Here is a 12,430-nt window from a genome sequence, read left to right as displayed (position 1 = left end):
TAGATATCACATGAAAACAGTTACTCGGGCTGGTAGTAATGTTTTAAAAGGTACTGGTGATTTCATTTGCTTGAATATTTTTTGTAACATGAAAAAAATGATCAATTCGTTTCTTACTCCAATGATTCATGAAGAAAAATGGTTTAATCTGCAGATCTCAGTAAAGAAAAGGAAGGGACCTTTTGTGTTATTTTTATATCCTCTAATTTCTTTTGCATGCTTTGAAGATGACCTTGTGTAAACTGAGAAGTTCTTGACATTTAAGTTCCAGCAATGTTATCACCCTCACCCCCACCCCCGCCAAGAAAAAACATTTGTATTTATGGAATTTCCTGTTCTAGGAACACCAAGAATAATGTGTATGTAGGTAAAGGAGGAGAGAGAAAGATAGTCACAGGAACCTTAGCAATTAAAGTTCCAATGGAAAAGAATTTGGATGCTCTAGGTCAGCTGAAGATGGCAACCACAGTAGGTTATTGTAAATTACACTATGGGGATGTTTTCACCCATAGCACAGACCTAGGCTGTGGTCTGTTGTAATATCAATAGGCCAAGTTGAGCTGTGTTTGTATGTTTTACATTATAGGGGGCATGTTTTCATTTTAAGGAACTTACTTTGGATTTCTGGGTCTTTTTTCTGCTGTTTAAAAGCTGCTGCTCTTTCTGCTACCCTGAGATGTAACACCCCGCCTCCCCCCACCCCACCGCCTTGTTTCAGGCCACCCGGGCGGCCATCACCCAGCACTGCGCTGACCTCGGGAGCCTGCTGGGCAAGGAGAACGACGCGGCCCTCATCATCGACGGCCACACCCTCAAGTACGCGCTGTCCTTCGAGGTCCGGAGGAGCTTCCTGGACCTGGCCCTCTCGTGCAAGGCAGTCATCTGTTGCAGGTAGGTGCCAGGCTGTCCCAGGCTCACGCTGACTTGTCCATGTCCTTCGTTTACGTAAAAGAACCACACGTGGGAATTCTAAGGGTGAAGTTTCGGGGGGCAAAAAAGCAAAACAACGATACAGATTCAACCGTCCGTTCACAGATTTTGTGAAAGGCAGTCAGTGGTTTTTGCATTTTTGTTTTCTCTACTGTCTTCTGAGAAGGTAGAAGTGATCAGAGCCAGGCTGTCTTGGCAGGCACACTGTGGTGTCTGTGAGGTGTCACCACCCGAGGGTGTCACTCACACTGTCTCACGCGGAGCCGGAGGTCACGGTGAGAATGTCACCATCCCCAGCAGCTGCCACGATGGCCAGGGAGCCACCACCCCGCCGCCGTGGTGAGCAGAGATGCACCAGACACCACCAGAAACGACACGGAAAGTCTGGTAGGCTCTAAGTCCCAGCACATGTGCTCTAATGTCATGGTTTTTCAAAGGGAAAGCGAAACGAGCCCGTTTGGGTTTCTCAGGGGAGAGCAGGAATGCCTTCCAGGCTCTACGGGAACTCACACTCCGCTTGCCAGGTGCTGGACACCAAAGGAAAACATCTTTCTCCCCTTCTGACCGTGGCTGCTCCCTGAGGCCTCTGTGTGTCCCACCTCACTGGATCCCTCACCGCTTCACAGGAAGGCGTTCACCCTGGAACTGGCACGGAAGGAGGAAATTTCAAATTAAATACTGTTACTGTATTTAATAATACAAAATAGAAGCATTAATTGAAAAAAAAAAAAAAAAGAACCTGGGATGGTGCAGTTTTACCTACAGAAGATGTTTCTTGGCTGGTCTCACATTTAAGATTAAGGGGAAAAAACCCACATACTTCTCTTTTTTTTTTAAAGTGCATCTTTCAGTTGCTTTCTCTTCATTGAGAATTTAAACTTTAATATGTGACTTCAAATATAAGGTTTAACCTTCCATTTAAGGTTGACCGTTTCATCTTTAAAATGTAATAGTTATCAAAGTTACCCTTTTCTCTAATAATAGAAGAAAATAATTTTTTTTCAGAAAATAATTTTTCATGGACATTGTTTTGTGTAGTCTCCCAGCAGTATTGATTCAAAGACTGGCAAAGGCTGTGTGAAAATGGATAAATACTTTAAAGAAATATTTTAGGCAGCAGAAAGATGGAAAATGGAAGAATTTAAGATTTTGCTGAGATTGGAATCACACTGTTTTGCTAATTACACATCGTTATACTAAGATCATGGCATCCGGTCCCATCACTTCATGGCAAATTGATGGGAAAACAGTGGAAACACTGACAGACTTTATTTTCTTAGGCTCCAAAATCACTGCAGATGGTGATTGCAGCCATTAAATTAAAAGATGCTTGCTCCTTGGAAGAAAAACTATGACAACCTAGATAGGCTATGGTTTTTTCAGTAGTCATGTATGGATGTGAGAGTTGGACTATAAAGAAAGCTGAGTGCCAAATAACTGATGCTTTTGAACTGTGGTGTTGGAGAAGACTCTTAAGAGTCCTTTGGACAGCAAGGAGATCAAACCAGTCAATTGTAAAGGAAATCAGCCCTGAATTTTCATTGGAAGGACTGATGCTGAAGCTGAAGCTCCACTATTTTGGCCACCTGATTCGAAGAACTGACTCATTGGAGAAGACCCTGATGCTGGGAAAGATTGAAGGTGGGAGGAGAAGGGGACAACAGAGAATGAGATGGTTGGACGGCATCACTGACTCCGTGGACATGAGTTTGAACAAGCTCTGGGAGTTGGTGATGGACAGGGAAGCCTGGCGTGTTGCGGTCCACAGGGTCTCAAAGAGTTGGATATGACTGAGCAACTGAATTGAACTGAACTGATACCAGAGTATTTTTTCATGTGCTTAAAATTCTAGGAAAGTCATCATCTGGGCAGCAGTACATTTAGCGATCAGTGTGGATGACAGCTTACTGTTGTTGGCAGGGATGTTGGCATTTATTTATTGAGATTTCAAATGAATAGTCTGCTAGGGTGTTTACTGTAGGCTTGATATTCGCACTGTATGTTCCTGGACATCATAGGAGAATAGAGAGAAGACTGGTCTTTGCTTTCAGTGCAAATGATGAATGTGTGTTTGTAATCCTTGCTTCTGGTATCTTCCTTTACTTCTCTTGTACTCCTCTCCTCCTTGAAATCAGGCCTCCTCCAGGAAGGCCTCCATCTTGCCATATGCACAGCCTCTCAATTCTTTTCTTAATTTGTCCTCAGCATCTGATGTTGAGAGCCACTGCCCGTTGGATTCTCCTCTATTTCCATGACACCTTTCTCTTCTCCCTAGTTTTGTGTTTCCCTCATAGGGCCTTTCACACCAGCTTTGAGACTCCATATTTTCAGCTTTCACCTTTGGCCCTGTTGTATTTTCAACCCATGTCTCTTCCACACATGTGTCCCCTTTGCTCTTACAGCTCATCTGTCTTCTCCATTAGAGATTCTCAGTGCTAACTTCCCACTGGATCATCTGGAGAGCCTAAGACAATTTCTTTAAAAAGTTAAGCATAGAATTACCCCCGTATGACCTAGCCATTCCACTCTTGGGTAGCTACCCAAGAGAATTAAAAAGAGGTAACCAAGCAAATAGTTGTGTGTGCATGTTCAAAGGAGCACTAGTTGTAATGGCCAAAAGGTGGACACAACCCAAGTGTCACTTGATGGATGAATGGACAAGCAAAATGTGGTCTGTCTATACAATGGATGCTTTTTCAGCCATAAGAAGGAATGAAGCACTGATACATGCTGTAGCATGGATAAACCTCAAAAACATACCCAGAAAAATAAACCAGTCACAAAAGACTGTGTATTATAGGCTTCCATTCATGGGATATATTCAGAATTAGCAAATCCACACAGAGAGAAAGTGGCTTAGTGGTTGTCCAGGACTGGGGGAGGAGGAATTGGGAGTAAGTGTCTGGTGGATATGGGTCTCCTTTTGGGGATGATGAACGTGTTCTGAGACTCCACAGCAGTGATGCTGCACACAGCACTGTGAATGAACTGAGCTATTACACTTGACGTGGTTAATTTCATGTTAACTTTGCTATTGTCGTTCAGTCAGTCAGTTGTGTCTGATTCTTTGCGACCCCATGGACTATAGCACACCAGGCTTCCCTGGCCTTCGCTATCTCCCAGAGTTTGCTCAAACTCATATCCATCGAGTTGGTGATGCCATCCAACCATTTCATCTTCTGTCGTCCCCTTCTCCTCTTGCCCTCAATATTTCCCAGGATCAGGGTCTTTCCCAGTGAGTCAGCTCTTTGCAGTCAGGTGTCCAAAGTATTGGAGCTTCAGTTTCAGCGTAAGTCCTTCCCATGAATATTCAGGGTTGATTTCCTTTAGGATTGACTGGTTTGATCTCCTTGCAGTCCAAGAGACTCTCAAGAGTCTTCTCCAGAACCACACTTTGAAAGCATCGTTTTTTTTGGCCTTCTTTATAGTCCATCTCTCACATCCATACATGACTACTGGAAAAACCATAGCTTTGACTATACAGACCTTTGTTGGCAAAGTGATGTCTCTGCTTTATAATACACTGTCTACGTTTGTCATAGCTTTTCTTCCAAGGAGAATGTTAACTTAACTTAAAAATATAAACAAATGAACCAAAGAATTCATCCATGGCAATGACATGTTTGTTGAATGAAAAAATGGAATGTTGAATGGAAGTTTTATTAATTCATTTGAATGAAATCTTTGTTAAGAAAATAAGCAAAAAAAGCCTGAGCCCTAGACCCTATCCCAGGATAATTAATGTGGAATTCTAGGAATTTTATGAGCCTCCGGGTGGTTCTGATGAATAGTCAGGGTTGAAACTAGATGACCTCCCCAGGCTTTCTGTCCCGTGCGACCTCTCCCTTGAGCTCCAGCTTGAGAGCTGCTCCATCTGTGTCTGGGGTTCCTCACACTGACATTCTTGGGCACCTTGAGTTGGAATGTGACTGAGTTGGTTACTGTCCTCTGGGCTGTGCATCTCCTTATCCTTGCCAGTCTTCCCACTGGTTTTCCAGGTTTACTGTCTCAGTGGATGGTACTCTTCTCCATTACCAGGGCCTTTTTGTAGCAGAACAGTCATGATTTTATACCCAAGGAACTTTTAGAGAGACTAAACTACATAGACAGATTATGACATCGAGGTCAGAAATTGCAGGCTCAAAACTTATTCTTGAAAAGTGTTGTCTTGATTTTTTATAAGTGAGGAAATGAAAGCCTCAGACAAACTACATCATCTTGCCTATGGGTTCAGTGAGTGATGGAGGCATTATCCACTTCTGAGTCATGAAGTTGTCTGTGTCAGAAAATCGGTGGTCCTGTGTTTATTACTGGGACCAAATGTAAGGTTTGATTTTTAACACATTTTTCAACCCATAGAATTTGTTTAAACCTACTCAGCATACAATTTTGTAGGATTTATCATTCCCCAGAGTGCTTCCCAGGTAGCGCTAGTGGTAAAGAACCCACCTGCCAATGCAGGATTCTGAGAGATGTGGATCGATCCCTGGGTTGGGAAGATTCCCTGGAGGGGGGCATGGCAACCCACTCCAGTATTCTTGCCTGGAGAATCTCATGGACAGAGGAGTCTGGCTGGTTACAGTCCATGGGGTTACACAGAGTGGACATGACTGAGGCGACTTAGCAAGCACACACGGAGGGATAGCAGGCATGTAGAAAATGGGTTGAAAGAAGGAATCCTCTGTTCTCCCCTGTTCCCATTACCTAAAATGACTATCTATCTTGTTTTCTTATTTTTCCTTTTTCTGTGAAGCTCTTTATTCTGGAGAGCTTCAAAATGGAGATCAATTTTGTAGGCACAGATGAGAGTCTGGGGACACTTTGACTTCTTGAACTTTGACAAATTTAAAAGTTTATCTTGACAGGAAGAGAGTCATGAAAGAATCATCAGGGCCGGCTTTGTGAGGGAGCTGGTGGATGGCCCCACCGCAGCCCCCTGCAAACACGGGGTGCTCACAGCCCCAGTGCCGCCACCCGGGCAGAGGTGATTTATGGCTCTGTGTCTCTGGGCAGGAGATGGAGTGGAAGGAAAACATCACAGCAGAGATTTACCCTGGTTGTGCAAATTAGGCATCTCAGAAGGCATCGTTTATTTTCTCCAGTGTGTTTAGACTTCTGTCTTTCAGGAAAGATGCAAAGATAAACAAGTATGTACCTACTCTCATACCATGGGAGTAAAGATAGTGCAGAGGAGAGCGCAGAGTGGGTACGACCAATGTTTCTGAAAGCTTTGGGGGCTTATTTTTCTAAGAGTGATTTATATTTCTTGTAGAGAGAAGTCAGAAAGTGCAGATAAACAAGAAGAAAGAAAACAGCATTCCCAATCCTGTAGACTAGAGATAAGCCTTTTTAGCGATCAGTGTCTAAATGTACATCTTTTTCAGTTGAAATGGCTTTTCTTGGAAGAGGGTTAGATTGTCCACAATATGTGGAGTGCAAAGATGTTTTAACAGTATTTATGGCAAATAGTAACATAAATGTGTTATTTAATTTATTCCTCATTGCTGAATATTCAGGTTAAGAGGGGTTCCCCCCTACCCTCCACTGATTTAAGTATCACTATGAATAAGGTTGTTATAGCTCAGTCTTTGTAAGGATGCTTGATTTCCGTAATATAATAGTGGATTCAAGAGGGAGCAATACAGAAATTTACAAAAATGTCTGTGCCTTTCCTCTCGGAAAGCCAAGTGATGACTTGGGTGTGGTCAGTGGTCACTCTCTGGTTCACTGGTCCACTCTCTGGTCACCCCCGGCCAGGACAAATGTGCTGTCCTCTGTTTGGGCAGCAGAGCTGGCCTTTGTTAGTCTCGCCTAGAAAGAAGAGCAATTGAGAAACTATTTTGTGTCAGGACACGCATATGCAGAATCTAGGGAGAAACCACACTGCATTTTTACCTGCTGACAGTGTCATTCCCACAACTGGCTCAGTCTTACACTTTCTGAACTCCCTGAAGCTCCAGACTCACTTATCCAAGAGGTCTGTGCCTCTGTCCCCCCGGGAAAGGAACTGTTTCTTCCCACTCAGTCTCCCTCCAGCTCCGCTCTCCCATTAATGAGGCATGATGGACTTTGAGACGTCTCAGGGCGCTGTGATTTTGCATGGGGTGTCTTTCAGCCTGTGAGCCATCCACAAGAATAATATCAAAGCAGAGCTCGGATACACTAATTAGAATTGTACCACCGATCGTGTTTGGGTTGGCCTCGATGTTGGTAGGGATCCAATTGTACACTTGCAAAAATAAAACTTTTCTTTGGTTTCTTTCATGATGTGATTTCTCGGCATCCTACGTGTTTGGTTACAAGTCAGCTTCCTCCTTGGACCTTTTATTCCAGAGAGCATTATTAACTTGTCGAGTTGTAAGTCTATCCTTGGGTTGTTTGTATTACAGCTTAAGAGTATGTCAGCTCGTTTGTTGATTAAATGCAATTAAGGGAGAATTCATTTTTAGACAGGTTTTCTCTTTTTTTGGTTAGCTCTAGCATGAATGCTATTATTTGAATGATTACAGCAATTTTATATGGTCCTAACTGGCTTTATTGTTACTCTGCTATAGAGTGCTTAGGTGTAATGGTTCTTTGGCAACACATTGAATGAAAACAATTTCCAGAAGCTCAAAGTTTAAGAAATGTTTTTCTACCCACAGTTTTACTAGTGTTTCTCCAGAATGAAAATGAGATGGATGTAGGTTTTGTAATGTATAAAAAATTCCTTATGTTAACCGTTGTAGAGACTGGCATATTTGAAGGCTTCAGAGTATTAATCTGAAATAGTGAAAGGAATCCCTTTCTAAACATTCCATCTTAGAAAAAAAATTTTATTCAACTTTTGGAAGCCAAAGATAATTTTGACTATGACTCATGTTTAGAAATGGACTATTTTCATCTTAAGTAACTATTGCAGGAAATAATTTATGCTAATCACTCTGAGATCAACTTTTGACTTTTAGAGGTCTCTGATATGTTTGATTCCCCTCCAGCTAAAAGTTATCTGTTACCACTGTTTACATGTAACTCCTTCCAGTGAGACGTAGAAAAGTGAATTAACCTGTCAACTTAGTTGCTTGTGTCCAGAACTAACAAACTGATTTGGTAGACAGATGGCTTTTTATAGTACATGTGATAAAACATGGGCAAATATTTTAGTATAGATTCAGACTGCAGGAAAATCCTCTTTAAGAAAATCTAGTATAAGTAATTCAAATGAAAAGTTGGTACTTACAGCATGACAACATGATAGAAATATCTACTGGGGGACATTTGATAATAGGGTTTGATCTATAATAATATGCTGTGTTATTGGAAACATCTCCTAGAAGAAAATTCTTTTTAGTTATAAAATTGGTGTTGTATCGCCTTTCATCTGTAAGGAAAGTATTATTCCGAACATTTCTGAAAAGTGGTTTATACGACAAGAGTTCCCTTGGATTGGTGATCTTCACATCAGTGTGTCTACATAGAACCTCAGGTAGAAAGTAGGCAGGGGAAGGATGATGGAGACCCTTTTCCTTTTCGGCAGTAGCCTAAGAATTATGGTAACAGGATTCCCCAGCTCTCCATCCTTCTGCTCTGCTGCTTCCAACACCCGGCCCAGCAGGAGATGCCAGAGGAGCCCAGAGACACGTCACGTCTCACGTTTTTTTCCTGGGTTTCTTCCTCTTCCCCCTTTCAGGAATGATTAATTCGCCGGTGCATGTCATTTTTGACAATGCTGCTTGCCAAACGAAACAGGGTGATATTAGGTCAAACCATGGTCCAAAGTTCTGAAATAGAAGCTCATAATATTTGGCATCTTTCCTACTATAAAAACAAACCAGTGGAGGACAAAGTCAAGAACAGAGCTCAATTAAACATGTGGAATATGTCGTGAATATTTATGTCCCCAGGTCTTGCCTTGTGATAGTATTTGTACTTAAAGTGCCTTTTTTTTCCCGTTTCCTGTAAAGTCTTCCAGAACGTGTTTCATTAATACAAGAAAGTGTCATGTTAACTTTCATTCGGAAAAAAATCCCACTTCTCCTGACAGCACTGATGTCTTTCTGATTGAGAATATGCAAAGTAGCTCTTACCTTAATTGGTCCCAAAGAAAATTATGTTTTCCCTTTCCCTGTCTATGTATCTGATGCGTTCCCTCATTTATCACCTCTTGAATTATCGATGCCTTCCCTGTCCTCATCTGACAGCTAGGATTCCTCTGATGACTTTGAACATCATATGGAGTGCTCCACCCTGAAGTTTCACTGTCCCCCAGTTTGAATAGGAAGGATCAGGGTTACAGTTTGCATCCACAGACTGAAGGCGTCTATGTTTCTGCTTGTATTTTCCAGCTCTATTAAGGTGTAATTGGTATATAGAAACCGCACATAATTAGCATATGCAGTTTGCAGAGTCCAGACATATGTATCTACTCTTTTCACCATCACCACAATCTGGGTAATTAACATATCCACCACCTCCCAGGGTTTCCTTGTGTCCCCATTGGCGTTTTTTTGCTTGTTTCTTTTGTTTGATGTAGTAAGGATGCTTAGTGTGAGATCGACTCTGTGGGCAGATTGTCAAGGACCTCATCGTGAACTCCAGCAGATCTCTGGAGCTTACTCATGTGTTACTGGAAGTCTGTACCCACTGGACAACAGCCCCCTGCCCCTCCATCACCACCTTTGTGTTGTTGATTACTATGAAAAGAAGAAAGTGAAAGTGTCAGTCGCTCCGTTGCAACCCCGTGGATGGTAGCCCGCCAGGCTCCTCTGTTCATGGAATTCTCCAAGCAAGAATACTTGAGTGGGTAGCCATTCCCTTCTCCAGGGGATCTTCCTGACCCAGAGATCAAACTGCCACCGCAGGCAAATTCTTTACTTTCTGAGCCACCAGGGGCTCTACCATTGACTATTTCAGACGCCTCTTGTAAGAGGAATCGTGCAGTGGTTGTCCTTCTGGGACTGATTTGTTTCACCAGCTTAACATCTTCCGGGTCCATCCATCCTCTGTGAGGGCAGGGTGGCTTCTCTGCTGTGAGCCCCCGAGATTCCATGGTGAACTTGAGAGAGGATGCAGGACAAGGGAGAGACTGCAAGACAGAGAAGAACATTGACATCTTTTGTTTCTCAGAGTTCTTGATATGATATTTATATTCCGTCCCACTTTGGATTACAAGCAGAATTGTGAACAGGAGAGAAGTCAGATTGGTGGAGTCAAGTTGCCAAATTTTGGAAGCCTGGGCTTGGTTTGAGTTTTCTGATTGGTGATTTCAGAGCTTTGTTACCAGGGTCCTCTGCATAGCTTTGCTGGGTCAGCAAAGGCTAAGAGCTTTTGCTGAAAGTCTTGCTTTCTGCTGTTTGTTGATCAGCTGACTGAGGTCTGCCAGCCAGTGGTCTCCCGTGGCTGAGTTCTGGATAGGCTGGCAAATGAGAGAGCGAGGTAGACAGACAGACAGCCACTCTCACCCAAGTACTCCATCATTTGACATCCGGATCATCTGAGAAGAGCAGAGCCAGCCTTTCTTCCTACTAAGCAAGTACTCATTGTGGCATCCTTTCAGTTGGGCATACCAGCCATTAAAGACCAAAGTAAATACACCAGCTTGAAGACAATCCTTTCACAAATATGCAAGCATCAAGTTAAAACCATCTGTCAATCGTGTTTTTCCTTTTATTTGTTTTAATGAATAGGTGTTGTTTGAATATACCAGAGCCTGAAAAATTAGAAGTTTTATGTTATCACAGTATTTTGTCAATGCACGGATAATTGAGGCTTAAGTTCTTATTTTTTCTTTATAAAACCATGATGAACATAAACTATTGTCCCTGAAACAAAAGATAGCAACAATAAGGGAATAGATGCTTATTTGTAGACTACTGAACATGTGAACATATAGGTTCAGTGTTCTTCAAACCCTAGTGGTTTGCGTCACAATAGGAAGTTTGAATGATCAAATCTGGGAACAAATGCAAGATTAATATAGAAAAATATTTTGAAATATTTGAAAAATGGAAGAAAAATGTTGCATGGTGTTCACTTACTTTCATGGCACTTGGGATCTGGGTTTCTATTCCCATATAGCTGTAATTGTATATTAACCCATGAGAGTATAAACACAGCTACTTAAGAATAATAAATAACAACTGCATTAGGGCTGGTACCAACATTACATGAAGTTTAAAATATTTATTATCAGAAAAGTTAAAGAGAGAAGGCAGGGGTTGGTTGTGGTCCTATTTGTGTTTCCTGTGTTTAAAAACTGTGTCTGAATCTTTAGCGTGAGTCCACCCTTGGGGGCCTTGCCGTATTTCTTTTGTATCTGAGGTTGTCTTGTGCTAAAGATTTCTCTGGATTCAGTGTCATGTTATTTAGAAAAAAAGAGAAAAAGAGGGCTTTAAAATATTTTCTAGACCTGCCAAAGTCTAATTATGGTTAGAGTTAATATTTTTATATATATTTTTAATTGAAGTATAGTTGATCTACAATGTTGTATTAGTTTTAGGTGTACAGCAAAGTGATTCAGTTTTATGCACATACATATATTCATATCCCTACATACACACACACACACGCATATATATATATATACCTTTTCAGATTCTTTTTCCATATAGGTTATTACAAAATATTGAGTATAGTTCTCTGTGCAATACAGTAGGTCCTTCTTATTTATGTTTTATACATAGTAGTGTGAATGTGCTAATTCCAAACTCCTAATTTATCCCTCTCCTCCACTTTCCCTTTTTGCAAACCGTAAGTTTTCTATGTCTGTGAATCAGTTTATGTTTTGTTAATAAGTTCATTTGCATCATTTTTTTAGATTCCACATAGGAGTGTTATATTTGTCTTTCTGACTTAGATTGTTTAGTATGATCATCGCTAGTTTTCTATGTCTGTGAATCAGTTTATGTTTTGTTAATAAGTTCATTTGCATCATTTTTTTAGATTCCACATAGGAGTGTTATAATATTTGTCTTTCTGACTTAGATTGTTTAGCATGATCATCACTAGTTCCATCTGTGTAGCTGCAAACGGCATTTGATTAGTCACTATAGTTTGTGCAGCTACAGGACGAAAACAAGAGAGAAAGACTCTGGGCTGCACACAGAGTCACCCTGAACTTACATACAATCTGGTGGAAAAAAATATAAATAAACATAGTATGTCTTTAGAAAATATATAAAATAACGCATGTAAATGATGAGAGCTGATTGCAAATTAAATATCATACAGTGGCAAGTTCTAGTATTTATCATTGTAGTTTGTTTGATCAGTGGACGTTTTCTGGAGGAGGTGAATTCCCTTTGCAGCTTGCAGAAGTGATGGAAATTTGTAACACGGGGAGAGGCTAGTACTATCCTCCTAGGGGGTCAGGCAGGATCTGAGTGGACAGGACTTCAGGAGGAAGGTGCGTCACAGCTGATGCAGTATGGGACACCAGGTGACATGGTTGGCGTCTTTCATAGAACAAATGTTCTATGAATGTTCCTTTTTGATTGCAGGAGGAAACTGGAATGTTTTGTAG

At 41.5% G+C, this 12,430-nt stretch overlaps 1 protein-coding gene across 1 annotated transcript in view; it reads left to right on the top strand.

Annotated features, from left to right (window-relative positions):
* The window catches only part of ATP8A2 (ATPase phospholipid transporting 8A2), a 448,688-nt gene that overhangs the window by 194,277 nt on the left and 241,981 nt on the right, over nucleotides 1-12,430 (top strand). Inside the window, exon 25 of the mRNA XM_043478109.1 lies at nucleotides 719-891. Within this exon, the coding sequence (XP_043334044.1) occupies nucleotides 719-891 (173 nt within the window). The remainder of the gene's footprint in view (nucleotides 1-718; nucleotides 892-12,430) is intronic.

Source organism: Cervus canadensis, chromosome 9 (assembly GCF_019320065.1).
Source record: "Cervus canadensis isolate Bull #8, Minnesota chromosome 9, ASM1932006v1, whole genome shotgun sequence".
NCBI lineage: Eukaryota > Metazoa > Chordata > Mammalia > Artiodactyla > Cervidae > Cervus > Cervus canadensis.
The sequence above is the reverse complement of the archived record's forward strand: the minus strand, read 5'-3'. Positions and strand labels throughout refer to the sequence as shown.